At 40.3% G+C, this 27,787-nt stretch overlaps 1 protein-coding gene across 1 annotated transcript; it reads left to right on the plus strand.

Moving 5' to 3' along the window:
• Positions 1-12,852: 12,852 nt before the first annotated feature.
• Positions 12,853-27,098, plus strand: kcnk5b (potassium channel, subfamily K, member 5b). The gene is made up of 5 exons (XM_036582408.1): positions 12,853-13,572; positions 22,309-22,420; positions 23,158-23,324; positions 25,223-25,391; positions 26,383-27,098. Exons 1-5 carry the CDS (start codon positions 13,387-13,389, stop codon positions 27,096-27,098), a joined length of 1,350 nt encoding a protein of 449 aa, XP_036438301.1. The 5' UTR covers positions 12,853-13,386.
• Positions 27,099-27,787: the final 689 nt, after the last annotated feature.

A 27,787-nucleotide genomic window follows, 5' to 3' on the forward strand; every position in this document is an offset into this window, starting at 1 on the left:
TACATACTAGCACTCACAACACTCAGACAACAATACCACATGTAAATATAATATCTGTGATGTAAATTACATATATAATAAAGTATGCATATGCATAACTCACCTTTAAAAGTAAGAAATGCGAAATATTGCAAAAAGAAAAGAAAAGAGAAATATTTAATTTTTTTTATTATTTCAATTATTTTCATTCGCTGCTCTTAAACGTTGTACTAGAGATATTCACTCAAGACTCTATGGCCGCTTGACATATAGCATTTAACGCAATTACTGCCATTTACTGGTGGAGAAAAATAGCAGTAATTTCCAGCTGCGGAAACAGTTGAAGTGTTACATTGCAAAATGCTGTGTTTCCATTAATAAAACATTTAGATATAGCAAATTTTTAAAAAGAATAATAGATGTGTAATGGGAAACACATTTTCATTTTCTGAAGGTGGTATTTCTCAGAATAACTATGGCGTATATTAAGATAATTCACAGTTTTAATTAAATCAAATGCCTATTTTCAGTAAATAAACTAGTTTACAGTTTATTAAACATGCAACAGTTTATGTTTCTGTTGTAACAGTATGACATTGCAGTAAGATATAGGTAATCATAAATTGCATGAATAGAATGAAACTAACAGAGCTTCTGGCAGTTCGCCAATGTGTGTGCATACATTCTTTTTGTATGCTTAATTAACACATGAATTCCTAATAAATTCTGGCACTGAATAAAGCCTTTATTACCTTCATCTTCATTCATTAGTACATGCGTTAGTAATTTAGTCCTGTGGTTGTTAATATATGACTTATTCATTTGTTCCTGATTAATGACTCATTACTTTCTGATTAGTTATTCATTAGTAAATGCCTTAATTACTGCCAGTTCATGTACCCTTTATTATAAAGTGTTACCGAGAATTTTATAATCAATGTGAAATTTAACTGGTAACCAGTGTAGGTTTGATAGAACTGGGCTGATATGGTCAAACTTTCTGGTTCTAGTAAGGACTCTGGCTGCAGTGTTCTGGACTAGCTGAAGCTTGTTAATGCTTTTGCTCGGACATCCAGCCAGCAGGGCATTACAGTAATCCAGCCTTGAAGTAATAAATGCATGAACTAACTTTTCTGCATCCTGTAGAGATGATGCATTTCTCAATTTAGCAATATTGCGGAGATGCAGGAAGGCTGTTCTAGTAATATTAGTTATATGTGTGTCGAAGGACAGATCAGGGTCTATAATGACACCAAGGTTTTTTACAGGTGAGCTTGATGCAACTGAGAAATTGTTAAGTTTAAGTGTTGAAGTAGACAGTTTGTTTCTAGCTGCTTTTGGACCAAGAAGCAGAACCTCTGTTTTATCGGAGTTAAGAAGGAGAAAGTTACTCGACATCCAGTCTTTTATGTCTTTTATACAGTCCTCAGTCTTGCCAAGTTTAATTTTATCATCCGGTTCGCTTGCTAAATATAACTGAGTTTCATCAGCATAACAGTGGAAATTTATGCTGTGTTTACTGATAATGGTGCCCAGTGGTAGCATATATAGTGTGAATAATACAGGTCCTAAAACAGAGCCTTGTGGAACACCATACTTTACTTTTGCGAGGACAGATGATTCACCGTTTAAATTAACAAACTGATAGCGATCAGTGAGGTAGGACCGGAACCAGGAAAGAGCTATTCCTGTTACTCCTACAAGGTTTTCTAGTCTATCTAGTAATATAGAATGGTCTATTGTGTCAAATGCTGCACTAAGATCAAGGAAGACTAACAAGGAAGACACTTTTTCTTGGGCAGAGAATAATAATAGATCATTTACAATTTTCACTAGTGCTGTCTCTGTACTATGATGTGGCCTAAAACCAGACTGAAATTTGTCATGTATATGATTCCTATACAAATAGGAGCTTAATTGTTTTGCTACAACTTTTTTCCAGAATCTTAGATATAAAGGGGAGATTCAAGATAGGTCTATAATTTGATAGTTTGCAGGGATCAAGGTTAGCTTTCTTAATTAGTGGTCTAATTACTGCTAGTTTAAGAGATTTTGGGATGTATCCAAGGCTAAGAGAGGAGTTTATTAATGAGAGAATAGGCTTTGGTTATTTCTGGCAAAATTTCCTTGAGTAAACCTGTAGGAATCGGATCTAACATACAAGTAGATGATTTTGCGGAAGAAACGATTTTAACTAGTCCATTTTCTTGAATTAAGGTAAATGATTCCAGCCTCTCTGCAGGGATCATACTATTCTCAAGATTGAGGCTGGCATTATGGGGAAGCAGGTTTGTAGAGTTTTAACTGTGTATTCTGAATTTTCTGCCAATTTTTTTCAATTTTATCACCAGAGAAGTTCATAAAATCATTGCTGCTATAGGCTAATGGTATCTGGGGTTCACTAACTGTTTTGTTCTCTGTTATTTTAGAGATTGTGCTGAAAAGTAATCTAGGATTATTTTTATTGTTTTCTATGAGAGAAGAGAGATAGGTTGAGCGTGCTGCAGTAAGTGCTTTTCTATAGTCTATAAGGCTCTCTTTCCAGGTGGACTGGAACACTTCTAGCTTAGTCAGGCGCCATTTTTTGTCTGACAGTCTGTTTTAAAGCCTGAGTATGATCATTATACCAAGAGCCAAGCTTTTTCTGCCTTACTATTTTACTTTTTAATGGAGCCACACTATCTAGTGTAGATCGAAAATTATCCTCTAAGAACTTGGTCATAATATCTAACTCGGTAGGATTAGATGGGCAGCTGACAGAAGCTGATAATTGAGGAAGGTTTCTAATAAAGCTACCAGCTGTGGAGGAAGTTATTGTCCACTTAATGTGATAACATGGTGATGAACGCATATTACCACTAAAGCAAATTTCGTATGAGATTAAATAATGATCTGAGACTGCTGTGCTCTGGAGGAGAATGGCTAAGTTATCTATGTCTACACCAAAGTTCAGTATTAAGTCTAGAGTGTGGTTGTGGTAGTGTGTGGGCCCCTTTATGATTTGGGTGAAACCTACAGAGTCTAAGATAGATATAAATGCCTTGCTTAGTGCATCTTGAGGATTGTCAAAGTGGATATTAAAATCTCCGACAACTATAATTTTATTTGAAAGCGTTATTAGACTTGACAGAATTCCTGTAAGAACTGAGAATTCGGCCCTGGCGGCCTGTAAATTGTAATTAGTGAAAAGGAATTTTTATTTGTTCCTTGATCACTTATATTAAGAAAAAGACCTTCAAAAGAAGAGAATGTATAGCCTACTTTCTGGCTCACGCCTAAAGCTTTAGTATGGATGGTTGCTATACCTCCACCTCGGCTGCTTAAACGAGGGCTATGTGCATAGCTGTAGCCTGGGGTGTGGCTTCGTTTAGACTGAAGTATTCATCGGCACAGAGCATCAAAACCGTGATCGGTAATAATTTAATTTACAAGGACAGCTTTAGGAGTAAGGGATCTTATGTTAAGCAGTCCTAGTTTCAGACCAAAGGTGCTGTCACTGCAAACTGGTATAACTGGTCTGATATTAATCAAGTTACTTGAGCAAACATTCTGAGGCTCTTTGATGCTTTGTTTTACTCGGGGAACAGACACAGTCTCTATCGGGAGAAACCAATATGGCGTCTCAAGGCAGTTTGCGGTATGAGCATTTGTATTTATAGAATAAGTATTTGTATCTGTATTAGCACTTGCCCTATTTACAGTATAAATGCTAGCAATCGCCTTATATTCAGCAGTAACACTAGCATTATTAGCTGTAGCGTTTCTATTTTTGGTGCTTCTTACGTGGCCTTCACTCTGAAGTCAGCGGATGGCCCTCTTGATGTTCCTTGAGAGAACAACAGATCCCAGACGACTAGGGTGGAGGCCATCCCTTCGGTAGAGTGCTGGCTGCTCCCAAAACGAGGCCCAGTTGTCCACGTAGCCCAAGCCGTTGAGGGCGCACCAGCCGCGGAGCCAGGACTGCAGCGCGAACAGCCTGCTGAAGCGCTCGGATCCCCTCCTGTATGTGGGAAGCAGTCCGGAGATGATGATCCTGGCGTCCGACTTCTTCCTGGCGGTGTCCAGTAGCATCTGGTAGTGCTCCTTCAGGACCTCACTACGTCGGTCAGCGATGTCGTTAGTCCCGACAAGGATCACCACAGTCCTGAAGGTGTTGCGTCTGCTGAGAGCCGAGGGTAGACGCTTGGCTATGTCTAAGACACGAGCACCTGGAAAACAAGAAACAGTGGCATGGCTGTTTATACCTTTTACTTCAACGTGGCAGACAATAGAACTACAGATAACATAAACAGAGTCCTGTGTAGAGGGATGAGGCGCTGGGGCAGGTGACGAGGTCCGGGGCGCTGGGGCGGGCGACGAGGCCCGGGACATAGGTGAGGGCATAGGCAGTGAACTGAGGGCGGCGAAACAGTTGCAGGAGGTGAAGATCGGCTGGGGTGGCGGTGAGGGTCTGCAAAGCCCTCTGCGGCGCTGGTGTTCCCAGGGACCATGTGGGGCTGGCGTGAGAATGGCGTCTCCCGGTGTACGAAAAGACGAGGTTGGCACAACCACCGAGGGGGAAACTTCCCAGGCGGCTTCGAGCATCGACTTCCGCCGAAGGAGCTCGTCCTGCTTCTTCAGGAGGGCGGTGATCTGCCGATCCAGCTGGGCCAACTCTGAGCTCAGGGTCTGGAGAGCTCGTTCTTGGGTGGATGCCATGGTGGATGGGCTGAGGAAGTATCTGTGAGAGAGATAGAGAAAGAGAAAGGGAGAAAACAAAATAAGAGGGAAAGGCGTGAGACGTGAGGAGGTCAGCGGCCTGCTAACTATTAATTCTTTAGGTGAGTGTTGTAATCAAGTATTTTAGAGGTTGGAGGGGGTGCTTCAGAAGACCGCCATGATGGAGCAGGTAGTCTGAGGAGAGCTGTGAGGTCAGTGTGCTAAAGTTCTGCAGCTTTATTTAACCTCTTCTGCTCCTCAGGAACGTCACTGCAGAGCTCACAGGTGCTGAGAAGATGAGCTGAATGCAGGTGAGCGACTGCCTCCAGACAAGTTACATTACATCTGTTATGTAATGTAAAGGTAAATGTAAAGAGAACCTTTTTAGAACCTTTTGTAGAGCTGAGAACTTTTTTTTGGAATTTAAGAACTTTTCAGAGTTAGGGATTGTCTCTTGGAATTTGGGAACCTTTTGGAATTAGGGATTATTTTTTGGAATTTGGGAAAGTTTTGTGTACAGATGGTTTTTAGAATTTGCAAACTTTTTTTGAGTTAAAGATTGTATTTTGGGATTTGAGAATTAAGAGAACTTTTTTGGATTTTGAGAATGTTTTTTGACATGACTTTTTATTTAATTTTAGACATCCTTGGTTACAAACACTTTCTCTATGATTGAATCCAGACTTTATTTCACTTTATACAACAGTTAGTTCCGGCCACACAAGCTGATTGGTTGAGAGACGTTCTAACCGTGCTGTTATTTCGCCATAACATCACGGGTTTTTCACACTGTATCACTCCGCTAAGATGCTGTTGCTAAGCAACGAGTTTGACAACTGTAGGAGACGCTCAAGCCATTTGAACGTTTTTACTTCTTACTTTGCCACAAACAGAAAATGGACACTTTTAAGATCACATTTGACCGACAGCCGATTTGGTCAGACTCTGAAGATGAGACTAAATTCCCAAACTGTCATCACCACTGAGCAGCTTTTCAGTCGGCAGCTGTGACAGAAGAACAACCTGGAATCAGCCAGAAATTAACCGAATACCATTCGCCAAACGTGTAGTCTGACCTTCAGAGTCTGACCAAATCGGACTGAACCATAAAACTTCTGCAATAAAAAAAAACAAAAAAGCTCAGTAATGACAATTTCAGCCCTAAGTGTAAGGAGCTGGGGAATGAACTGCTGGCTGTGCAGATGAGCTGCTTGTTAAGGAACTATAATTTGGCGGAAGGAACTGCTAACATTAAAACATATTAAATGACACGTTCACAGCCCAGTTTATTTATTTCTGACTTTATTTATTTAACTGTTGTATAAAGGCAATAGAACAATCGAGGTTGTGTGTTATCGCGTATAATATCACGGCTGTGATGATCTACGGCACTCGCCTTCGGCTCCACCAAATCACAGCCGCGATGTTATTTTGCGATAACACACTCCCTCTCGTGTTCTAATGCTTAATTAACCCCTTAAATGTCCGGGTTTATTACACACTTATAAAACTAAGAATAGCTCAGCCAGTTTGTAATGAAGTCCCTGTAGTTACTGAGTTATAAGCCTCAGTATGTAATAAGGCTGGGATTAAGCGGTTATGAATGTAAATAAAAATAAAATGCAATGATATGCAAATCATGTAAACCATATTTTTAAAGGAAAATACTACAAAGACAACATATCAAATGTTGAAACTGAGAAATTGCATTGTTTTTTGAAAAATATTTGCCCATTTTGAATTCGATGCCAACAACATGTTTCAAAAAAGTTGGGACGGGGGCCTGTTCACCACTGTGTTTCATCTTCTTTTAACAACACTCTGTAAGCGTTTGGGAACCTGCTGCTGTAGTTTTGAAAGTGAAATGTTTTCTCGTTTTTGTTTGATATAGGATTTCAGCAGGGTCTCCTTCGTCATATTTTTCATTTAATAATGTGCCAAATGTTTTCAGTGGGTGTCAGGTCTAGACTGCCGGAAGGCCAGTTTAGCACCCAGACTCTTTTAATGCAGAGCCATGCTGTTGTAGTACATGCAGAATGTGGTTTGACATTGTTTTCCTGAAATAAGCAGGGACTTCCCTAAAAAGATGTCATCTGGATGACAGCATATGTTGCCTAAACATGTATATATCGTTCAGCATTAATGGTGCCTTCACAGATGTGCATGTCACCCATGCCATGTGCACTAATGCCCCCCCCCAATACCATCATGAATACTGGCTTTTGAACTGTGCACTGAAAACAAACTGAGTGGGCTTTATCCCAGAGGACACAGTGTCCATGATTTCCAAAAAGAATTTCAAATGTTGATTTGTTGGACCACAGGATACTTTTCCACTTCCCCTCAGTCCATTTTAAATGAGCATGGGCCCAGAAAAGGTGGCAGCGTTTCTGGGATCGATTTATGTATGGTTTCTTCTTTGTATTTTAGAGTTTTAACTTTTTAAGCATTTGTGGATGCAGCGATGAACTGTTTTCACAGACAGTGGTTTTTAGAAGTGTTTCTGAGCCCAAGCAGTGATTTCCTCTACAGAATCATGTCTGTAATGCAGTGTCCCCTGAGGGCCCAAAGATCACGGCGAGCAAATACCGGTTTTTGGCCTTGTCCCTTGTATAAAAAGAATTATCCAGATTCTCTGAATCTTTTAATGATATTATGTACCATAGATGATGAAAAGCAAGAGTTATTTGCTATTTCACATTGACAAACATTATTCTTGAATTATTGCACTATTTGTTTGTGCCGTCTTTCACCCCTCCTCATCTTTACTTCTGAAAGACTCCACCTCTCTGAGAAGCTTTTTTTATACCCAATCACGTTACTGACCTGTTGCCAATCAACCACCAGGTGTTGTTTTTTTTTTAGCATTACACAACTTTACCAGCCTTTTGTTGCCCCCGTCCCAACTTTTTTGGAATGTGTTATTGGCATCAAATTCTAAAAAGGTATATATTTTCAAAAAACAATAAAATTTCTGTTTTAACATTTGATTTGTTGTCTTTGTACTATTTTCAATGACATATAGGGTTTAATTGATTTGCACATCATTGCATTTTGTTTTTATTTACATTTTGCACAGCGTCCCAACTTTTCTGGAAATGGGTTGTATATAAACACAAACTGAAGTATGTTAGTGTTCTACAACAGACACACTGATTTTTGGTTGAACTTTCGCTTTAAAGTGGACCAAACATGATTCCTCACAGACTGACCGTTCATTTATCTTCATCTGTGCAGCTGCTGTAACGAGGGTTCTTCTAGTCTAGAACCCTAAATCCGTTTTCAATCTGGAATAAACAGTGTCGGGGTTTAGTGCTTAAGGTTCTGAGTGTTACAGTACACAGAACCAAACGTTCTTTATAGGAAATAGAGACAGTAAAGCATGTTCTTCTTTTAATAAGGTCACTGTGGCTAAAGGTTCTGAAGTGGTTCAGGAGGAAACGCTGATCATGAAGCAAATGTTCTGGATTTTAGATTTTAGCTGCAGATAATGTTCTCACCTGTGCAGCTCCACCTTGAATCACACATTTAACAGATGTTTAAAACATCTTCACTAAAAGCTCTTTAACAGAGTTTAACTGAGACTGACCACTTTACTGACCAGAGCTGAGCTGACAGACTTAGAGTTCAGGGCTCACCTGGACAGAACATCTACTCTGTTCTGTTCTAGTGTTTTTTATTCTATTCTATTCTATTCTATTCTATTCTATTCTATTCTGTTCTATTCTATTCTATTCTCAGGTTCTATAATAGTAGGCTGTTCAGTGCAGCTGCTGTGTATAAAGTGTGTTGGATGTGATGGAACGTGTCTGCATGAAGAATGTGGTTCTCTCCTCCCTGGAAGTCAGAAGAATAAGCTTGCTTTAATTATCCCTCCTGGCACATCTGGCAGAGCGAGAACGGATGTAACTAGCCCAGATCCAAGGGAAATGGAGGGCAGGGACGATGTTTCCTTCACCACAGTCAGGAAAACAGGAAAACTGTCTGTTTCTTTGAGGAGGAATTCTGAGACGACTTTAAACCACTTTACCACACAGTCAGAGAACAAACAGTAAACAAACAGACAGACAGACAAACAGACACACACACACAGACAGACAAACAGAGAGACAGACACACACACAGACAGACAAACAGACAGACAGACAGATACATAGACAGAGAGACAAACAGACAGACAGACAGATACATAGACAGAGAGACAAACAGACAGAGACAGACAGACAGACAGAGAGACAATCAGACAGATAGACAAACAGACAGACAGAGAGACAGACAGACAAACAGACAGATAGACACACAGACAGAGACAGACAGAGAGACAGACAGACAAGCAAACAGACAAACAGAAAGACAGACAGAGAGACAAACAGACAGAGAGATAGACAGATAGACAGCGAGACAGACAGACAGATAGAGAGACAAACAGACAGACAGACACTATGTGCTCACAGAAAGCAATGACTATGACATACGTTTGAGATGGATCAGCGCCGCTCTTTAATCACAACAGCTGCTGTCAGAGAGAGAGAACAGGAGGAGAACTTTAGGAGAAGAACTACAGGAGGAGACCATCAGAAGGAGAATGGGGATTATAAATGCGCTATAAACAGAATAGCTTTGTTCTGCCGCTTTCCTCTAAAAAAACACTGCACTCAGAAAACAAGCTACTAAACCATCACTGTGGTGGAACCTTTAGAACCTCTACTGAAGGATACACTCTTAAAAAAGATGGTTCTCAAGGGGCCTTTACTAAAGACAGTGGTTCTGTATAGACACATGAACACTCTTTGTATGCTGAAATGGTTCTCTGCATGGTGAAATGGTTCTTCAGATTGATGGAAAATGTGTTAGCTTTATATAGGACCAAAAGGGGTTGCATACAAGCTCAACATCATAACCATAGCAGAACCCTTTTTGGTGCTAAATAGAACCATATAGAATACGTTCCACGTCAAATGATTGATAGTTGTTACTAAAGAACCATTGAAGAACCATCTTTTTGAGGAGTGTATCTTACAGTGTAATTATGAGTGTCACTTTGATTTCCTGTATAAAGAATAAGGGAAGTGAATGTAGTGATGCTTTAAAACTGAAGTTGTGCAGCTGTTGTAGCTGCACTGACACATTTACACTGTTTGTAACACTGAATATACATTAAAACATTATTTATACATTAAGTGTATTATGTCCACTGTGGTCTCTAATCTAAACAGATCCAACAGTAGACGCAGATGTAACACAGCAAACACGGCACCATAATAAAACTCACTATGCGCACTAATACAATCATTTAAAATGAAAAATAAAAGTTCTTAACATTTACAAACATTTTAAAATTGACTATTAGACATATTTCCTTTATTCACCTCACCATTTCCTAACAGCACGTCTAAACCCTTTTTTTTTTTTAACCCTTCCACAAAGTTGCTGTTACATACATGGAAGTGTCCCGATTCACTTTACTTTTAAAACAAAGAGGAACCAAATCTGTGGACTTTCTTCTGGTGGAGTGTGAACATTTTCAGCTTAGTGAAATCATTTTGAGATTCTGAGGTGCAGCTCCACGAACAGTCTAACATACATTACACAACTCAATCAATCCTGAACTTTTAACCATCCAAGCATTTCATACTAAAACGGTTCCAGGTGGGCTCTCATAGGAAGGTTTAAAAGAACCCATAATAATTGGTTTAGAGAAGTTTGAAGCCCATTTTTAGTGTAATTGTATCATATCAACAAATAATTATCAAAATAAGACTGAACCAAAACTCCCACCAAGGCAACCACTCACTCTTAGCAAAGAGGGTTGTATATAGTACCAAAAAGGGTTCTTGAGCCCAGTTTAGATCATCACAGAGAAATTCCACCCATTTTCCAAAATTCCCCCAAAATTCAGTGTAAACAGAGTGATTCAGAGTGGTTTGGTGTGAAATGGTTCAGATTTCTTTACAGTGGTGGTGATAGGAACCAGGGGTCACCATGACTACAACACAAATGTAGATATTTTATTTACTACACACTTAAAAATGATGGTTCTTTAAAGGTTTTTTTTAGTAAAGATATATATATATAGAACCATGGACACTCAAAGAACCCTTTGCATGTTTAAAGGGTTCTTTGCACTGTGAAATTGTTCTTCAGATTGATGGAGAATGTGCTGTAGATGGTTTTATATGGCACCAAAAAGGACTGTTACAGGCTTGACCTCATAATAGTAAAAGGTGCTAAATAGAATCTTTTCCAAAAAGGGTTCTATATTGAACTCTATACAGCACATTCTCTATCAATCTGAAGAACCCTTTCACGATGCAAGTAACCCTTTAATTATGAGTTCTTTGAGTGTTTGTTGTTCTATGAAGAGCCATTTTCTTTACTAAAGAACCCTCGAAGACCCATCTTTTTTAAGAGTGTACAATAGAAGAACCTTTTTTGGCACTACATGTTGTTTGTTTATCCAAAAGCATGTCTGTGTAATCAGAGAGTGCGGGTGCTAGACTGACCTGCCTGCAGTCCAGAACTGTCTCAAACTCAAAACGTAAAGGCTGAAGACGAGTGTAACTGAAGAACGGCTAAAAGTTTGTGTCTTCAGTGCCTAAAATGTTTATGAAGTGCTGTTAAAGGTAAGATGATGTATGTAACAAAGTGTGAAAAGGATCCTGTCAGAACTGTTCTAGAACGTGTTGGAATGAGCATATATTTACAGCAAACAGTAAACCTCATAAACTAAAACATCAAATATTGTGTTTCTGTGCTGTTTTAAATGTAATACAGCTCAAACAGGATTTACTAACCACTGTTTTCTGTTTTTATCAGCGTCTCATACTCTATCCCAACGTTTCTAGAACCGAGGTTTGCACTGTAATCATATCAGAGGCATCCAGCTGTGTGCAGAGGCCTCAGTTAGTCATAAAAAGTTTAAAACTGTTTATCTCAGATATTAAACACCAGATAACATTAGAATAAACAGTAATAAACACAAACACAGCCGTCAGTGGTAAGAATGTGTTTTACCTGGATCTAGTTAGAATCTTTTTGAAAATGGTTGTTTGTAGCACCAAACAAGGGTTCTGCTATTTTACACAAGCTTGACATTGTAACAACAGCAGAATCCTTTTTGGTGCTACATAGAACCAACACATTCTCCATCAGTCTGAAGAACCATTTCACCACGCAGAGAACCATTTAAGCATGCAAATGGTTCTAGATAGAACTCATGCATCTAAATAGAACCATTGTCTTTAATAAAGGACCCTTGAAAGAACCATCTTTTTAAGAGTGTAGGCCAGATGTGTCATATTTGTCTTTATGAGATAACTGTAAGAATATTAATAACCTATTTTATTGATTTTTCTTGTTCTAAGTAATTTTATTTGTTAAAACATACCTAAAACAGCTACAATAAGTTGAATAATAATAATAATAATAATAATAATAATAACAATAATAATAATAATAATAACAACAATAATAATAATAATAATAATAATAATTTTGTAGATCTCATATGTGTACACCTTAAAAAATAAGAATTTCCTTATTCCTTATTTAGTTTCATATTTGAAAAGACCTGGGTGAGTGTGTACTGTAAAGGTTCTGTACCAGTGTAAGGGTTCTTACTATACTATGTAAAGGTTCTTTCAACTTTACACATCTCATTTTGTTTTAAATAAATAAGCTTTTAGAACCCAGTATAACTGTAATGCTGTATACTATAATAAATGATTAATTATTATTATTATTATTATTATTATTATTAGTCACAGTGGTGGTAGTAGCAGTAGTTGTAGTAGTCTTTAAAAAAGATGGTTCTTCAGGGGTTTTTTAGTAAAGAAAATGGCTCTGTCTAGAACCATAAACACTCAAAGAACTCTTTGCATGATTAAAGCGTTCTTTGCATAGTAAAATGGTTCTTCAGATTGATGGAGAATGTGCTGTAGATGGTTCTATATAGAACCTTTTTGAAAAGTGTTCTAAATATCACCAAAAAGGGTTCTTCTATTGTTATGTAACTTGTAACAACAACAGAACCCTTTTGGGTGCTATATAGAACCATATACAGTACATTCTCCATCAATCTGAAGAACGCTTTCACAATGCAAAGTATTATTTAATCATGCAAAGGTTCTTTTAGTGTTCATGGTTCTATATAGAACCATTTTCTTTACTAAAGAACCCATATTTTTAAAAAGTGTATGGTAGTAAATTAGTTCTAGGTGAGCATTGTTCTCTGTAAGAATGAAATTCAGGGGCGTGGTGTCGTGGTTACGGGCGTGGCCCTGTGTCGATGGGTGTTGCCCCGTTGCGATGGGCGTGGTTTAGTTCCTCTCAGGGTCTGGAAAGCTGAGCGGCGCAGCTGGATTCGTTTACTGACTCCTGAAGTGCTCCTCAGCAGAAGAACCGCTCTAACATCAGAGCTTAACTTTTAATCCAAACTCAGCTCACTTTCCAGGAGATACAAGGTGAGGGAGCCGCTCTGGAGTGGCTTTGAAGTGACCAGTGTGGACCAGAAACTGGACTTTTAAAAGTTGTCCTGCCCAGCGCACGTGCCTTCTTTGCCCGCCGAGGATCAAAGGGACCGAGGATCTCGAAGGAAGTGGCCTCGGAGGGCCCTGACCGAACTTCCTACGGGAGCGGAGCGAGTTCTCTAGCCACCTATCATCCTCAATGGGGTTCTGAGCTGGTCAGGAAGTTCGTCAGCTGCGTGGCATGGCAGATAAAGGCCCGGTCCTCACTTCGGTCATCATCTTCTATCTGTTCATCGGAGCCGCGATCTTCGAGCTCCTGGAGGAGCCCAACTGGAAGTCCGCAGTGCAGGAGTACGAGCACCAGAAAGAGCTCTTCCTGCAGAAGTACCCCTGCCTGACCAAGCAGGACCTGGACGGCATTATTAAGGTAAAGGCTGGGTTTTATCTAGAACTCTTCCGTTCCACCTTAAATGGCTCCAGCACGCTCAGGCGCCTTAGTGTAAGTGGTGTGGCGTTTAAGGTGGAACGGAAAGTTGGAATGAGACGCCATCTGTGGTGTTCTGGGCTGAGTGAGGTCATGAAGGTGTGCAGTGGGTAATAAGTGTGGTTAAGTGCAGATTCTCCTCGTGCTGTCTGCGCTCGAGGCTTTTGTTGCCTCCCTGATGATGTAACTCAACAAGCTGGGACAGAAGCCCAGACCTGCAGGTTTTACAGCCTGGAGCCCAAAACACAGCCTGCAGTCAGGGGCAGGGGAGTGGGGGGGGCTGCGGCAGGAGGGGCAGGAGAAGCCTAATTACTTTAAAAAGTCTCCTGTAGATGTTTAAAGCTGATGTCTGTAAAGTTTGGGCTGTTTTGTAAGAGGAGAAGAGCTGAAGAGGCTACACTAAGAAAAAGCAGCCAGACATGTTATTTCCACAAATAAAATGTTACATCATCACAATTAGGATCGTTTAAATGATGTAAACAATACATTTTACTCATGGTTCTAAACAAAAGCATTGTCTTTACTAAAGAACCCTTGAAGAACCATCTTTTTTAAGAGTGTAATCCAGATATGTAATATTTGTCTTTGTGAGATCTTCTGTAAGAATATTAAGAAAATTAATCAACCTAGTTATTGATTTTTTTTTGTTTTAAGTAGTGTTATTTAAAAAAGTTATAATAAAAGTTATAATAGACTGAGTAATAATAATAATAGCAATAATAATAATAACAATAGTAATCATAATAATAATAATGTTCTTTATAGATCTAATACATGTACACTCTTAAAAAGTTAGGTTATTGACCAACATCATAGTGTTGGGGTTGTCATGTATTACACAATAAAACAGGTCATGCATTACTTTACGTATTTACTGCCTTCTGGTTAGTAATTCGTTACACTACTCGTTACATGACTTTTGCGTTTCTCCACATCATCACCTGAGATGCATCGTTGCGTAATTGCCAGTTAACATAAGCCCTTAGAATCACACCTTACATGTGCCACACAGCCAAAGTCTTCTTTTCCTGTTCCGCCTTAAATGCTGCAGCAGTTACATTCTGGCCTTATAACATTAACTGCTGCATTATTTAAGGTGGAACGGCAAAATCTGAATAAGAAGCTGACTTCAGTCTCAGCACAGACCCCCTGATCCTAAAAAGCAGGACATACACAAGTTCTTTATTTCTTGCTTTTTAGTAAAGAACCACAAAGTCGACCAGCCCAAACAGCACCTCAGAGAAAAAGCCTGTTCATCTCTGCTTTTGTTACCTGTTGAAAATCCAGCCCCGGCTACTTGGTTGGTGTCAGCATACACTCAGCGTGAGCAACACTCTGGTTCTGGGGGTCTTTCCCTGCTAGCTTCATGTTAGCATGCTGTCTGTGCAGGTGCTAGTTTCTGGGCACAGTTTGCATTTTACTGTTTTAAAGTAGTCAAAGCTCTAGGCTGCTCTGCTGTTTATAGCAGGTGTGTCTGAGGCCCCTTGAGCGTCGCCGGTGGCGACTGGCAAAGAAAACCTCCCTAAGAGCAGGAGGAAGAAACCTTAAGAGGAACCAAGACTCAAAAGGGGAACCCATCCTCCTGTGGCCCACAGTTCTTGTAGGTACAGCAAAGTCATGTAATGACAGGTCAATTGATTTTTGCACAAACGCACTATTAGTAACTGTAACTGTGTATTACTCTGACTGTAACTGTGGCATTACATTACTGCGTTACAGACACATGTAACGTGAGTACAGTAACATGTTACCCTCATGTTACGTGTTACCCTCAACACTGGACAAGACAAGTTTATTTATGAAGCACATTTCATACAAGGCAATTTAATCTGCTTCGCGTAAAGACAAAGTGCATATGGTGCATAATCGAGCTTATGGCGTCCTGAATTCGAATACCTCAGAATTAATTTAAAAATTAAAGTGTTAAAGATAAAGACAGTAAAATAAGGGATTAAAAGAAAGTAAAATAGTATTAAAATGCAGTGCTAAACAAAGACTCAAGAAAACAAGAATGTCTTTAAACTGGACTCTCCACATTGGGAGAGTATTTGACCTCACCTGGGACTTAAACTCAAAAACCTTCAACACTTTTAGAATATTTTGACTGTATGAATTATATGAATTAGTTTGAAAATCTTTTTGGGGAGGTGTTAATATTCATCACATATGTATAAAAATGTAATGATGTTCTATTACTCCATTATTTCATAATTTATTGAAAATAGGTTATTTCATATTTTTCACTGGCTGTAATATTACCTTCAGGGGTTTTATTTCATAGGTAGATAGTAGTATGTTCAGTATGTTCCCTGTAGGTGTGCCAAATCTGGAACATCTTCAAAAGTACGTCACAGTATGCCAGCATACCAACTTCCGCAACGTCCGGCAACAACAGGCTTCTTCATGTAATACAGGTTAATGCACATCTCCCAGAGTAGTGCCTTAAAGGCACACTTTCCAGTTCCGGAGAGCAATTATTCAAACACACCCCTCCTTTTTATTATTAATAAGAAAAAATAAGGTAAATTGTTGATGTGAGTCTGTAAGGAGCAAACAGTGACGTTTAACTGTTAGTTCATCATCTGGCTGCATTTAAGAAACACAGATTTTAAATCTGAGTTTTTTCACCGAGTCATTATGAAGCCGCAGTCTTGTGTTTGCTGAAGCTCTGAGCTGTTTGTGTTTGTTGTTCCTGCTGTTCCTGCTTTAATTTCATCTTCACTCGGCTCTACTGACAGCCACAAACTGCACACTGTCCCAGAAGCTCCTTAGAACTTTGAAAGTGAGCACACGTTCTACGACTTCACTAAAAACGGTAATGAACAACACTTCTGTTCCCCAACCGCATATTTTAGCCATAACTTAATTGTGAAACACAGTGGTCGCGCGAAAAGCAAGCTGGATAACGGAGGAAAGACTGTTTTTTTGCTAAAAATGTCTGTATTTGAACTAGAGCTGACATTAAAGTCCCAAATAACACCAAGCTAACCACGCTAGCTTGACGCTAACGTAGCTACCATGGTGAAAACACAATGAGCATTACTGAAGCGCTGGTTTAAAAACAGATTTCTACATTAGACCGTGCTGTGAAAAGAGAACACTTTATGTTTCTCTATCTGACTCTCAGTGTAACAGTTAAACAATTTAAATGAAATGACACTACTAGCGTGAATAATCGGTGTAAAGTTAGGCTGTAAACAGATCCTCAGATTGAAGCATCCCGCTTTAAAAACACTGATCGGTCTATGTCTATTAAAACGCTTCCCTCCTCCAAGTTTGATGGAAAAGAGGATAATTTGTCCTGTTTTATTGGATTTAGTGCAGCACAGTGTGTGAAATATACTATATAATACAGTTTTTGATTGGATTTTTTTAAATGTGACATTACTTTGTCTTCTCTAATAAAAAAAAACTATATCATAATTTAATATATAAACTTCTTTAAGTATCATGATATTAATTTTTATCTTATTGTCCACCTCAATTATACATTTCCACTCTTTCTGAATAATAAGACTAAAAAAAAAAATAAGAAGAAGAAATGTTGATGGACTCACCAGCTATGTGTGTAATAAAATAGAATGTAATAAAATTCAATGACCTTTCACCCCACACAGCTGTCACTGACTGCATTGCAGACCTCTTGGTGGACAAGAGGAGAGTTAGAGACCACCGGTGTGAAGAATTCCTGTTCACTGACTTTAAAGGGCAATAACACTGATTTTTACACAGAGTGATTCAGAGTGGTTTGGTGTGAAATGTTTCAGATTTCTTTACAGTGGTGGTGATAGGAACCAGGGGTCACCATGACTATAACATGGGGACTATTTTGCCGCACAGCACCGTGCATATCATATATCCCTCCACCATGAATGGATTTTAGGTTCTCAAAACTATCATAAAACAGTGTCTCAGTCATCAGGCAGTGAGTCCATAACCATTTCATGTAGTAACTTTCTGTGAGGGAGATTTTAGAGGTGGACGTCTGGTTCCTATCACCACCACTGTGAACAGTTCTGCCTCAGTAAGTTTCTCTAGAACAGAGCGTTTCACACCAAACTACTCTGAATGACTGTTTACATCTTAACCACTTAATTATGGAGAAAAGTTTCTCCACATGTAATATATAGCAACACAGAAAAATCCAAGGTGTGTCAGTTGCTGGCTGTTTTGTCTGTTTGGCTCTTTCGCCCCAGAGTGAGAGGAGTGATCAGCAGTAAAGCAGAAGGGGAACGTTTGTGAATGTACTTTAAGTCTGCTTAATAAAGCTGGTGCTATGAAATCTGGGCAGTTGCTAAGGTGTTGCTAGACTGTTGTTCCTAGGCTGTTGCTATGGTATCCTAGGTGGTTACTAAGGTGTTCCTTCGCTGTTGCTATGGTATCCCGGGTGGTTGCTAAGGTGTTGCTAGGCCTTTGCTATAGTATCCCAGGTGGTTGCTAAGCTGTTGCTAGGCTGTTGCTATGGTATTCTAGGTAATTGCTGATACATATATGTTACTATGCATGTGAGCGTGTATGCAGTGTCTGCGAGGGCCAGTGTGAGTGTCTGAATGCACACTGTACTCAGATAACACGGAGGCCCGAGATTTTAGCTCCTTAATCTTTCTATTTCATGGTGGACGTGTTTTGGCTCATGCTGTCCTCAACACCGTTCAGAATTGGTGCACAAAAATGCAGCCTAAATTATTCTCGTATCACATGATCACCAAACTACCATCGGCATCTGTATATATGTGTATAGATGAATATTTTAGGCTGCACCTTTGTGCACTGATTGTGAAGGACGTGATGTGAGGATGGCATGAGCCGAAACATGTCTGTCATGAAAAAGAAAGATTTAAGCAGCTATAATCTCTCACTTATTTTATTGCTGAGTGCGGGTCTCCATGTTCTACAATGTTGTATTCTGGAGAGCAACGCATCATTAAGAGTGTAAAAATACATGCATTTAGTGGTTCTAACTTACAAACTGTGCAAAAAAGTGTAATATAATTAAAAATCGAAGAACTGTAGGTTCAAAAATTAAACCCAAAAGAGAGAATTAGAGCTAAATGTTGAAGACATTTTGAAATGTTGAAAACTGAGGAAACTTTACTCACTGATATACTTGAACAGACGATTGAAAAACACTCAGGAAAGATCAGATCTATCAGCCCAGATTACAGCATATATCGGTCTGCTGGCTTGATCAGGTCGACACCCCACTGACTGTTTGCCACTGCTGGTCCACCCTCGGACCACCCAGGTTACTGTCCTGCAAACAAACTCTAACTAGTTTTAGTTTTCTCAAACAGATTTTAAATGCACAAAGACTTTTATTTTGGAAAATAAACTAAGAAAAATATTACAAACAACTGAGTGAAATAAAATACTGATGAGGCTTAATAAAAATGATTTCATAGAAAATGTTGTTGCTGACACTGTGCTGGATTAAAATTATTATTTACTAAATTAAGTTATAAAGTATAACTAAAGGAAATAAAGAGGGAAAAATCTGACTGTGAGTGAAAAATGAGCAACAATACGGGGAATTTTGTCTAAATCTCTGCTTAAACACTGGTAGGCTGCCTGGAAACCACTGAGCAAAATGCCAGTGGACCACCAGCTTTGCCATCAGCAGGCCAGCAGTGGTCCACTATCCTCTTGCTATCAGGGAGAGTGCAGTGATCTATTTGAGTGCAGTGAGTGCAGTGAGCTGAGTGAGTGCAGTGAGATGAGTGAGCCCAGTGAGCTGAGTGAATGCAGTGAGCTGACTGAGTGCAGTGAGCTGAGTGGGTGCAGTGAGATGAGTGAGCCCAGTGAGCTGAGTGAATGCAGTGAGTTGAGTGAGTGCAGTGAGCTGCTGCTCGGTTCTGTCTGGGATCAGGAGTAAATTCAGTGTAATGGTGTTATCAGCGGGGCTGTGACTCGGCTGAGGGGAGGACAGACACGCTGGCACGACTTAACACTGAGGTGCTGTGTTGGACTAGGGGGCGGGTGTGTGTGGGGGGGGTGTTTTACCACCTTTCTAACAGGTCTGGCTCTGAATGGTGACGTTGTTGAGAGTCTGGAGGCTGTGAGTAACACTGAGATCATAAACGTGACTCATTCCTCTCCTCCATTCCTTCTGCTGTCAGCGTGGCTCAGCTGGAGCTGCAACTTCACAATGAAATGGCCCTGAAAACAGTGACACTGTATCCAAACATCTACGCTTCTGTGCTTCTGAACCTGCTTCTGTTTTGCTTCTTCATTACCTTCAAACAGAGACGGTTCTACACGTGATTCATTTACAGGCAGAGGAGAAGAAACAGAAGTACAAATCCAATCACACAGTGGAACCAAAGCTGAAAATACACCACACGAGATACACTGCCGAGGAATCTTCAGAATGACCCAGCTGACCTATCAAGGAATTATTTATTATCTACCATGAATTATTCAGTATCTACTATGAAGTATTCAGGATGTACTATGAATTATTCAGTATCTGTTATGAAAAGTTAAGTGACTGTGATGAATTATTCAGTAATTAGTAAAGAATCATATCTTTGTGTGTCAGCGGTGATGTTCAGTGGATTCCTGTGTTTCAGTGTGAGATACTCTGACTGTGTAAATAACAGCATAACAGAAACAGTGAGTTGTGAAGGTAAACAGTGAGAGGTGTGGGATGTGGGGCGTGGCTGTGCAGGTGTGGTACAGGTACACACAGGTGTAGCATTTCAGGCGAGTTCCTCGCAGAACGAGTTCTGTAGAAAACAGAGCAACTTGTCTACTGATTTACATCCATAACAATCAGCGTCCCATTTCCTTCAGCACGCTGATACGCACAGACGCGAGAATGCTTCAGAACAAACAAACATGTTTACGTTAACTCTTGACACACAGACCCCCGCCGCCCCCACCTCAAACGGAGCTGATATTTTTACACTCGCTGCTCACTTTACGGGCTCCACCCTGTGGTGTTCGGTTACAGTGGTGCTCCATTCTAAGCACAGTAGAGACGCTGACGTGGTAGTGTGTGTTGGTGCTGGTACAAGTGTGTCGGACACAGCCATCAGTGTCACTGCTAGGTTGAAAGTGGACTGTCCACCCAAAAATATCCAAACTAGAGCCTGTTCTGTTGTCAGAACCTGCCTGCTGATGAAGGGTCGAGGCTGGAGGAGGATGATAGACAGAGCAGGAACAGATGCACTACAGTCTGTACAGCGATTGAATAGTGAAAAAGTGTCCTCATCTGAAATTCAGGACTGATGAACAGACTTTGAGAGTTTTTTTGGGTTCTGTAAATGAAGCTGAAATGCAGGGCTGGGTCTGATCACTCTAATCATAGTCTGAGCTTCATGGTGGGGGGGGGGTCCACGTCTAACTGTTGAATGTACTGTTTAAGGCTGTGCTAGTGAAACTGCAGTTGGGTGACTGACAAAAAAACAACTAGATCACAGACAGACTAATCTGTTCATAAACAGTGCCAGAGTTTAAGTTTCTTTCACACACACATATTTACCTGGAAATTCAGGGGTCAAACACGAACACAAGCTGGAGTCAAAATCCCAGTAAAGTTTATGCAACACCTGCATGAGACCCAGTACAACACCTGGGAAATTACCAGGAGGACTCGCATGAACAGAAGCTGATAAATTACAGCTGATAAATTACACCAGATAGCAAACAGTAACACAAAATGAACAGAGGATAAATTTTTAGCCTTAAAATAAAATCTTGAAAATAGAGAAAAGAAAAGAAAACAGCCTGTGATTAGATAGAAGTGGTTAGATTAAGCAGTGATGACTGATGTCTGTTAGAGGTCGATCAGAGTAACACTGAGAAACAGAATCAGTCAGTGTTACAGTGAAAACCAGTAACTGCTGTTAGAAGAGAAGCACAGAGAAAATGAGAGTTACATCCATGAACTTCAACAACTGCTGCTGATCTTTCCGTTTTAATGAGAGGAAAAGGAGGTGGGAGTGAATTTTGTACATTATTCAGAAATCAATCAATTAATCAACCTTGATTTTCACTCAAAAATACTTTGAGGATGTCATTTTCAATGTAGCTGCAACATTACAACATTAAAGGGATTGAAAAAGAAATTCAAATAAAATCTAATCACAAACAAATTAATAGAAAAAACAGACAAGATTAATAATCAGAATAAAGGTAGTAAACTGTTACTGGGGCAGTGCCCCTCTTGTCACTGGGGTGGGACCCTCAAGGGTACATCTCAGTACCTTTAGTGAGGGAACATAATCGTACCATAATCCATTTAAATAATATTTTCTAAGTTGTAACTCCACACTTCCCTTCTCGTCTCCAAGCTTTTTTATTTATTGTACTGTTTTAAAGCATTAGGTTATGAAAAGATACAAACATACTTTTCACCTGGAAAAACTTATTTAAGGTTCACAATTGGACCTTAAAACCAGTGTTGTACCTTTGAGGGAACATTACATTGTTTGTACCCTGATAAACGAAAAATGTACCTGCACTGAACCTTTATTTCTAACAGAAGAATCCAATAATGTCTCATGTTTTGACCCTGTGCGATTCACCAGGTTGAGTTCATATAACAAACATCAACACTTAGTAAATCTCACAGCGTGTGGTAACAGGTCAAACCTGGGAATACATGTCACTGCACCCCTGTTATTCGTCTGAGCACTTTGAACAGCTATTCTAACTTTGAAGCATTTCTGACCACAGGTGGTGGCTGAAGCAGCTGGCCAGGGTGTGACCATCACAGGAGAAAAACCTTTTAAAAGCTGGACCTGGCAGAACGCTTTAGTCTTCGCTGCCACCATCATCACCACTATAGGTAAGCAGGGCCCGGATTCACCGAAGTGTCTTAAGAAAGAAAATCTTCTTAAATGTGTTTTTTCTGAACTTCATTCTTATTGAAAAACTTCATAAGAATTCTCTTATTTTCTTTTCTTGAGAATAATTCTAAGAACAAGTGTTATTCTCGAAAATATTATGTTCTTAAATGTTTCTTAATCTTACGACAGACTCTCACACGTCTCAGGCTGTGAGAGTTGACGAGGGCAGCGTCTAAATTTATCACAAACGCTGCCTCTGCTGCTCCTCATCCTCGTCCACCACCTCACAATTATCATATTTTCTAAGGAAGATTTTTTTCCTGTTTTTTCTCCTCTGAGCAGATTTAACTACATAACAGAAATAACAGTTAATGCAAATTCACACTGTATCTTGCGGCATTTATGGTACGGTAAAATGCAACTGTCCTAAATTCAGTCCGTACTGAAGTCGTCATGGAGACCAAACAGATTTCAGGGTTAGGATGTTTCTCTAATACAGCTCCAGAATTTTTCGTTTCATCTTAAATGGTGCAGCAGTCATTAAGAAGGTGCTGAATAGGAAGCCTGTCACCTTCACTAATAGATCAATAAACATGGACTAAAGTACACAAAGTTTATAGTGTCATAAAGTGTCAGTTATTTGTATGACAGTTAATCATCAGCTAAAATTTAATGGCCTGCAGGTCAGCTGAGCTCCAGTGGTCACCTCCCTCTCCGAACTGCGTTGTTGTTTCAGGTTATGGGAACGTCGCTCCGAAGACAGTGGGAGGGCGAGTGTTCTGTATCCTGTTCGGGCTCTGCGGAATCCCGCTCTGCTTCACCTGGATCAGCGAGCTGGGCACATTTTTCGGGAGCAGAGCGAAGCGCCTGAGCCAAGTGCTGCTGCACAGACACCTGCATGTGGTACGGCGCCCCCATCAGGCCACAACACATGGGTGGTCGGCGTCATGCCTGAAATCGGAACTCTGGGTCTGAGCCATTTATCTCTACGAGAAAAGTAAACTGAAACTCTGTGGTAACAACGTTTCAGAGCTGATACGTTTTGCTGTAAATAAATTTCCCCTCAATATCCTCTAAATTACGAGGTCTTTAAGGAGTTGAAATATCAGTTGTAGATCCAGAGACTTGAATGACTGCAGGTGATCAAAAACATGTAAATACAATAGATGCGTTTTATGATTCGGCCATTCTGATACTTTGGCTACAACCAGAGTTGTTTTTGTGTTGATTTTTTACATTTTAATACTCGGATGCGGTAATAAATAGGACTAAGACAATATTTATTGTTTTCATGATGAATTAAGTCACAGTAAGCAATGAGCAGTACTTAAAAAGACCTCCAAACTGCCTGTGTCATTATAAAGAGAGCTAGTTAATAAGCAGTCAGTTTAATCATTAGTTTACCCCCATCATCAGATCTATGACGGCCAGTTAGATTTTGTAGGCCACCACTTGGCTCCGCCCCTGCAAAATATAAATAATGCTGCAAGCAGGCTAACATTCCTACACAACAGTATGCCTGCCATTAAACTTTAACTCTACATGTATAACATATACAGATGATTCTACTAAACCGGTTCAAAGTCAGAGCTGAAACATATTTGGGACTTTTAACTGATTTTGGACTTTAGCCTAAAATCTTTTTTCTTTGAGTGACCCTATATCTTAATTACGATTATGTTATTAACACTAATGATTGAACATTCCATTTTGTCACCACCAAAACAATCATAACACTACCCAAACTTTACCAAATGTTTCAGTAGTGATTGTTTCGGTGGTGACAATTTTAGCTCTGTTTGAGTTAAATAACGCAGCCAGTACATGACTAGAAAACACAGCTTTGAACAGCTGTACACACATAAAATCATCATATTTTTCATTAAAAATACTAATACACTACTTACCTGCACATGTTCCACACAGATTTTCAGACTTTGGGACGCATTTACTTCAAAACAATGAGATCTGTGTGCCCACCATGTGGCCATGAGGGACAGGGATGCGGCCTCACTTCCTTCTCTAAAATGCAGGGGCGAGGCCAAAATAAGGCTCCGCCTACATGAAAATTTGAGACCGCACTTTTTATTCAACAATTAAACTTATGATAAATTTAAAATCTTTTAACTTCATTTTTAAAGAAATAAAAAAAGTCTTTTTAAAAGCAATATTGAAAAAAATACAATAAAAAGGTAAGTATTATTTTCAGAAGTGTACGTTTAGGGGTTCGGGTTTGGGACCGACTCCTACCAATAGAAAGCGTCCTATAAATGGTGATGTCATATATAATTAGCTTATTACTACGTCTATTAATGCTTTGGGTCTAAATAGATCAGAATATAATCACTGTAAATATCTAAGATCTGAATACTGCTCCTCAAACTGCAGCCTAAATCTGCCAGATGCATCTAAACTACCAAACTTGACAGCCTGCTGGTCAGTGTGGGGTATTTTGGTGCTGTCAATCTGATGAGGTCAGTTCAGTGTGCAGCAGTGCTCACGGAGCTTTATTTGTATTACAGCCCCTCAACCACCTTGTAATTCAGAGGAAAAATGTACATACAGTAAAACGCATCTGCTCTGGAGCATTTTTGTTACCACAGAGTGAGATAGCAGTTATTTTCAAAAACGTTATCTCATACACTCAGATCCGGAGATCCTAAAATGAGCATGACACCAACTACAGAATGACACACGACTTTAGAGCTCCATCACACACTCAAACGTTACTTAACCTACGATATTAAAGTTTTTTTTTATTCATAACAGACTGATAAGGTTTCCCTTTTTGTGTCTGTCAGAAAAATGTCCAGTTTATCTGCACGACTGTCTTCCTGCTGTGGGGTCTGCTGTTTCACCTGCTCATCCCACCCTTCATCTTCATGGTTGTGGAGGAATGGACATACCTGGAGGGCCTTTACTTCTGCTTCATCACCCTGACCACTGTCGGGTTCGGGGACTACGTAGCAGGTAGCTGCGGTGTGGATGTGCTGATCTGTTGGTCTGCGACAGTTAGCCCACAAAGTCAACAGTGCACAAGTGCTCTATGACACAGGCACTCATTCCAGCAAACCGTAATACACTACAGGAAGTGTAGGGGGCGATACAGCTTCTGTTGTTTCGCTGAACCATAACTGACAAAATCACATAATACATCGCAGTCGCTGTTTATGTATACTTTGAATATCGTACGAGGATTTTGGTACTTATTTTTGTGTAACTAAAAGTTAAACATGGGCGGCACGGTGGCGCAGTGGGTAGAGCTGTCGCCTCACAGCAAGAATGGCCTGGGTTCGATTCCCGGCCGGGCGGCCAGGGTCGTTTCTGTGTGGAGTTTGCCTGTTCTCCCCGTGTCTGTGTGGGTTTCCTCCGGGTACTCTGGTTTCCTCCCACAGTCCAAAAACATGCAGTCAGGCTGATTGGACATGCTAAAGTGCCCCTAGGTGTGAATGTGTGTGTGATTTTATATGTGTGTCTGTCTGTCTGCCATGCGATGGACTGGCGACCTGTCCAGGGTGTATCCTGCCTTCCGCCCGATGACAGCTGGGATAGGCTCCAGCACCCCACCGTGACCCAGGAGGATAAGCGGTTTAGATGTGTGTGATGTGTGTGTGTTAATCAGTTATAGAAATAATCGTTAGTTTCTGTTCCCGGAATAGTCTGTCTGTAGGAGAAACCTCTGGGTGGAATGAGAGCTGGAAACACAGTCACACTAAGAATACAAGCTGATTTAGAGCTTTAATTGGGTCTCAGAAGTTCGTCTGAACCCAAATACGGCCTGCAAACCTTCTGTCCAAGCTCAAATGTTAGGTCCGAAGTTAAGTAAAAAAGCTGCACTGTAAGATTTGGGGATCTGGAGACCTCTCTGGTGGAAATGTGTAACTGCATGCAACGTTCTGGAGAACATTTTCTGGCCAGGGTTGTACTTTAAGCTGTGAAGTACCTCTGTGTCTCTTTACAGGTGTGAACACGAGTGTGACGTACCAGGCGCTGTACTGCTTTGCTGTGCAGATATGGATCTACATGGGCCTGGCGTGGCTGTCCCTGTTCTTCAGCTGGAATGTCCACATGGTGGTGGAGGCCCACAAAGTGCTGAAGAAAAGGAGGCGGATGCGTCACAAGCTTTCTCCGTACAACATCGACCAGGTCCAGAAAGCCCCCTTGCCTCATGCAGCCAGCATCGTTGATATCTTCAAGTTCATGTCGGAGAAGGGCGAGGACTACAGCGACATCATCAGAGCAATCGGCACGGCTGAGAAGAGGAAGAAGCAGCAGGAGGAGGAGCTGACCCGCTCCAAAAGCTGCAGCGACCTTCTCAAACAGATGGTGGTACCAATTGACCAATCTCCTCGCCAGAAGCGCAGGTTCAGCATTGGGGACAACGTGTACATGGTCATCTCCAGGGCCAGAGGATCCACCGGAGATCTAGAGGAAAGGCGATCGCTTCAGGAACCTACTGGAGATCCAGAACTTGGCATGAGTCTCTTAGACAAGGCAGCTCCTCACAGACCAGCAAGCTGTGTGTGGGATTCCAGAGCATCCTATAACCCTGTTTTCCAGAATCCCAGAATAATTTTCAACTCTGACGAGAGCTTACGGAACCAGAACGGGTCCAGATTTTCAGTGGTCAAGGTGGATGAAACTGATTTGTTAGAAAAAGGCAACGGCCCGGGGTGAAGACGGTTCAGACCAGCAGATAAGAAGCCGTGTTTGAGGAGCCGTTTCGCACAGTTTCCTTAAATAGACGCTAAATTAGCCAGGCTAAGCTAAAGCGAATCTGTGCGTTTGGTCTGTTTAACCTTTAGAAGTGTCCATTATCGCCGGCGATAGTGATGCTGTAATTTTATAGTAAGTGTTTCTAGCAGCAGAGAAATCATGTGGAAAGTGCAGATTCTAAACTTTCAGTCCATTTCATTTTGAAGCTTTTGTTTTGTGTGCAGTCTTGTTTTTTTGACGTCAAACAAAAATCAAAAGCAGATTCTAACCTGTTTATACAGAATTAAAACGTAAATATAAGTCATTGCATAACTCACCGAATAATTTGATGTCATTACATGAACACATTTTAATTGTAGCAAAACAAAAGTAGCGGTTTTCAACTCAATTCGACAGTAACATATACAGCATTAGGACAACGTAGATAAAAGAAAAATATTTTGTGAATGCTGCATGCTAGACATATTTTCATTTTTCCTGGAAGGGTAGCAATGTTCCAGCAACAGGTCAGAATCACAGCCCCTGATTGGTCGACAAGTCAGAAACACAGCCTCTGATTGGTCGATGAGCCAGGAGCACAGCCTCTGATTGGTCGACAAGCTATGAACACAGCCTCTGATTGGTCAACAAGCAAAGAACAAAGCCTCTGA

This window comes from Colossoma macropomum, unplaced genomic scaffold, assembly GCF_904425465.1.
Source record: "Colossoma macropomum unplaced genomic scaffold, Colossoma_macropomum, whole genome shotgun sequence".
Lineage (NCBI taxonomy): Eukaryota > Metazoa > Chordata > Actinopteri > Characiformes > Serrasalmidae > Colossoma > Colossoma macropomum.